General features: G+C 45.9%; 1 protein-coding gene across 2 annotated transcripts in view; it reads left to right on the top strand.

The window, feature by feature from the left end:
• SRRM1 (serine and arginine repetitive matrix 1) overlaps positions 1 to 3,538 on the top strand; it is a 17,460-nt gene extending 13,922 nt beyond the window's left edge. For both annotated transcript variants that reach the window (XM_057385593.1, XM_057385592.1), the window contains exons 14-17: positions 119 to 590; positions 1,534 to 1,711; positions 2,167 to 2,361; positions 2,539 to 3,538. In XM_057385593.1, coding sequence (XP_057241576.1) covers positions 119 to 590; positions 1,534 to 1,711; positions 2,167 to 2,361; positions 2,539 to 2,643 — 950 coding nt within the window. In that variant the 3' untranslated portion in view covers positions 2,644 to 3,538. The remainder of the gene's footprint in view (positions 1 to 118; positions 591 to 1,533; positions 1,712 to 2,166; positions 2,362 to 2,538) is intronic.
• The last annotated feature ends 1,258 nt before the right edge of the window (positions 3,539 to 4,796 follow it).

Here is a 4,796-nt window from a genome sequence, read left to right as displayed (position 1 = left end):
GTTCCAGTTTAAATTTTAAAAGTTTAATGAATTCTAGAGGGTTTTTTTCCCCTTCCTTGGTGAGCTGCAGGGCGCTGCTGACTGATTCCCATTCCTGGGTGGATCCTGAAGCTTTGTTCTCTTTGCAGGTCTCCATCACCACCCCCTCGCAGACGTTCTCCCTCTCCACGGAGATACTCCCCCCCAATCCAGAGGCGATATTCCCCATCTCCCCCTCCCAAGAGGAGAACAGCTTCTCCTCCTCCYCCTCCCAAAAGAAGAGCCTCTCCTTCCCCCCAGTCCAAGCGCAGAGTCTCCCACTCGCCGCCGCCAAAACAGAGGAGCCCCCCCAGTGCTAAACGGCGCTCCCCTTCCATATCTTCCAAGCACAGGAAGGGGTCTCCTCCCAGCAGATCCAACAGGGAAGCACGTTCCCCACCACAAAACAAAAGGCATTCACCTTCACCACGGCCTCGAGCTTCCCACCCCTCCTCCAGCCCTCCTCCACCGCGCCGGGGAGCGTCGGCGTCGCCACAGAGGAGACAGTCACCCTCTCCCAGCACCAGGCCCATCAGGAGGGTGTCCAGAACGCCAGAACCCAAGAAAACAAAGTAAAAAAATCCTTCTTAGCTGGTTTGGGTTTGATGAGGGGTTGTTGTTTGGTTGTAATGCAGTGGAAGTTGCTAAGAAATGCCAGAATCCCAGAATGCTGAGGGCTGGAAGGGACCTTAATGGCCATCCAGTGCCACCCCTGCCATGGCAGGGACACCTCCCACTGTCCCAGGGTGCCCCAAGCCCCGTCCAGCCTGGCCTTGGGCACTGCCAGGGATCCWGGGGCAGCCCCAGCTGCTCTGGGCACCCTGTGCCAGGGCCTTCCCACCCTCAAAAGGGAAATTTTTTTCCCAACATCCCGCCTAACCTAACCTAACCTTGCCCTCTGGCAGTGGGAAACCATTCCCCCTTGTCCTGCCTGCATAAAAAGCCCCTCTCCCTTTTTATAAACACCCTTAAGACCCTGGAATGCTTCTGTGAGGTCTCCCCAAAGCCTTCCCTTTAATTTCTGGCTTTAAAGAAAAACTAAACTGTGGAAAGGAACCAACACATCTCATTAACACAGAAATAATTTTATAAGTGGTCGCTCAGGATAAACTGCGGAGATTGGGATTTTTTTTTGTCTTTAGTGTGATGCTGCTTTTATGAGCAGACTGTGAAAGGTGTGGTGCTGCCTTAGTATTTTTTCCCAAAGGAAGATACAGCTGAGTGGAGAGCCTTTCACTTTGCATGATGGTAAAAGAGCATTGCTGTTCTTTGATTGTTCATGTGGTTATATTTTAGTGATACCAGAAAGGCAGCAATCAGTTCTGAGCAGCAGCAGGGCTGTTTAACAAACTCTCACTCTGCATCCTGGATCCACTCTGCTCTTGGATTGTTTTGTGGTTTTTAACACATCAGCAAAGCAATTGATGATCTTTGAAGTGACAGCTTGACCAAGTTAAAGCACATGTGTTCATTTTCTTGTTTYGTGTGTCTAATTGTGACTCTTGTGGTTCTCAGGGCTTCCACCCCCAGCCCCCGGCGCGTGTCCTCGTCCCGATCTGCGTCAGGGTCACCTGAGACAGCTCCCAAAAAACACCAAGGACCTGCATCTCCTGCTCGCTCTCGCTCTCCTTCTGCAAACTGGTCACCTGCAAAAAAGGCCAAGAGCCCAACGCAGAGCCCATCACCTGCCAGGGTATTTGTTTGTTCATGAAGCAGCACTTCTTTGGCTTCTGGGGCAAGATATTGTCAGGAAGGCTGAACTGCTGAGCAGTTCCAGGGTTATTCATGGGGGAAACTGCTTGGGGTCATTTTTCAGAATTAAAAACAATTTGCTGTGTAAGTTTTTCAAACTTAACATCTCCAAATCTGGAAAAAAATGCTATTCTATAGAAAATCAGACTTCTGGGAAAAGAAGTCTTTCCCATTTCATGATTGTACATGAGTTTCATGGCCTACAATGGGTGTTGGCCCTTTTCAAGCTTATTTAATGCTCTGTGCAAACTCAGAGTATTCCTGATGGGAAGGAAACGTTATTTGGTATCTTCATCTCTTCTTCTGAGKTGTTTCCCAGGGACAATTCCATTCTTTGACAGAGAATTTTGAAGCCTTAGAGATGAGTTGTAACATCTGTTGAATTATTTATTCCAGAATTCAGATCAAGAAGGTGGTGGCAAGAAGAAGAAGAAAAAGAAGGATAAGAAGCATAAAAAGGATAAAAAGCACAAGAAACACAAAAAGCATAAGAAGGAGAARGCAGCAGCAGCTGCAGCAGCTGCTACTGTGGCTACAGCAGACACCACCTCAGCACAGGAAGACCAGGAAGCAGAGACAGAACCCAAAAAGGTAAAAATTTGGGACCTGGGCTTGACTTTGTACGGAGAAAATAGGCAGGGGTGGGTGTGACTGCACTCCTGGTGTTCTGACATGGTGTGGCTGGTTCTGTGAGGGGATTTGAGTGTTGGGAGGCTCAGCCTGCCTGGGCCTGGGGTGTTTGAAGCAACTCTTTGTGTTTGTTTGAAGGAGACAGAAAGTGAACCCGAGGACAACCTGGATGACCTAGAAAAGCACCTGCGAGAGAAGGCCCTGAGGTCCATGAGGAAGGCGCAGGTGTCCCCCCCCTCCTAGGCCAACCCTTTGATATAATGTACATTTTATTTGGTTTGTACTCAGAATTCAATTTCAAATTGCTAAATGTGTTTGAGCTTTAGAATATAACATTTGTTGTAATAATTGCTAGGTTGAGGTTCACCATGTACAAAGGGCATGGATTTACATTACAAAAGGTGTCCACAGTGTACTAGTGACATTCTTTCATTGACAGTCAGCATAATTTCATTTAGGGTGAGACTTTTTAGAAGCAGTAGGAATTTGTTTTGGAGGTTTTGAAACATGACCGTCAATTCCCTCGTTTCTTTGAAATCCAACAGAGCCTTGAGCAGAATTTGTGAGGGTCTCATTTGACTTCTTTTGTATCACTTACATGATGCTACTAACCTTTGTGGTTTGTAGGCTTGCCCAGGAGTAAAAACCACTGCAGAATTCCAAGGAAATACATCTATTTTAATGCTTTCTACTGTTGCCTGTATAGTCTCCATTAAAGCCAATCAAGAATAGCAATTTAGAGTGGTACATAAATGAAAGCATGTTGTTTACCAGGACACTGTGGGTTTATATTGATGTAACATGTTGATTTGGAACACTGGAATTTCATTTGTATTTTTATGTTCTTTTTTTTAAAGGGCAGTTTCCATGATCAGCAATCCCAGAAAAAAAAAAAAAAGTAATTCCCTCAGTTCCATAAATTTTGTTTGTGAGCTGTCGTTGCCCCATTCATAAATCTTGTCTCGTTACGGTTCTTCRGAATGGTCTGAGCAACTTTCAGAGCTGTGTTCTTTGAAAGTTTAGAGGAACCTRAACTTTGGATATTGTCATGTTTTCACTGTTCTTTGTTTTTGTTTTTTTAACTAAAGCTATATAAAGCTTGTGGATTAAACAAAATAAATTTCTAAATTTAAACAGATGTTGGCTATTTTTATATGGGCATTTACTTTGCTGATCAGCTTTGTTTTGTGCAGGGTTAATGACTTCTCAGAGATGAGAAAGTGTTTGATGTCCTGTSCTGGCTCTGGAAAAATTGGGGCTTTTAACTGGCCTGGGGGAGCAGGAAAAGCTCTTTAATTAGTGCTGCTCATGTGGAGTTTTGCAAAGCAGGAGCYGAGCAGAACAGCCTTGCCTGAAAGGATGGAGAAGCTTAAACGAAATATTTGCTGTGAAAATTGATTGTCAGAGCAAGTGAGGCATTTTAAGATCCTGCAAAAAGTGAACAGCAGGTTTGATTWACTCAGAGAAGGAGCTGTAGTGGTGTGAGAGCTGATCTGAGGAWTCCTGGGGGCTCCCTGCCTTTCCAGAATCACAGAATGGGCTGGCTTRGAAGGAACCTGACAAATCATCCAGTTCCAACCTCCATTTAATCACACTGGAAACTTGCTGGGTTGCTGCCGTGGAATTCTTGTAAGAACTCAAGCTGTGTTTCTGAAATCAGCTCAGTTCTGAAGGCTGAGGCTCCTCTGCAGGGGGAGTGGAGGATGCTTTGGAGTTTTTTTGTCCTGCTCTGCAGTAGATGTGATGTGCAGACTGAAGTGTGGCTTTTGATGGGTCCTTCTYGCCCTTGTGCAGGGTTTAATCTGAGGCAGGATCCTGGCTGCAGGGGARGTTTCAGAGCAGCTCCTTCTGCACTTCCCTTTGTGCTCAATCTTTAATTTGTTCACATAAATATCATTGTGTGCTCAAGTGCCTGTAAASCTCCTCCAGCAGCTGCAGTGTGAGGATCACCTGTTACTCAARTGTCAGTAATAAATCCCAAGAAGCTTCTGGCCAAAGGCATTTTTAAAAGTYCATCTGGGTGAATTTGGTGCTGATGGAGTCACAGACTTGAATTTGGGACTGATCCTCAGTCAGTTGGATTTTCCTGGGGTGCAGGGGTGCAGCTCCCCAGGGTTTAAGGCCTCCTCCTTTATCATCCCAATCTCACTTCCACCTGGGTTTGGTGACCTCGGAGTGCCTTTTAATCTTAGCACTAATAGAAGTTCTTTAAATATATCAGGACCTGAGTCACTGCTTATCTTCCCTCACACCTATTTCCATCTCCTGCCTCCAGGACTGATAAAGGAGCTCAGTGCTGCTTTGGGATGGGCCAGGCCTTCCCTCCACCTCTCCATCCCCCAAGGAGTTTCTGTTGGTGCTCCCTCTGTCTCTTTTTTTCATCTGTCCATAAAGAA

The sequence above is a fragment of the Malurus melanocephalus genome, unplaced genomic scaffold (genome assembly GCF_030028575.1).
Source record: "Malurus melanocephalus ecotype Western Australia unplaced genomic scaffold, MMel_1.1 scaffold_846, whole genome shotgun sequence".
Lineage (NCBI taxonomy): Eukaryota > Metazoa > Chordata > Aves > Passeriformes > Maluridae > Malurus > Malurus melanocephalus.
Note: the sequence above shows the minus strand (reverse complement) of the source record. Positions and strands in the feature narration are given on the sequence as shown.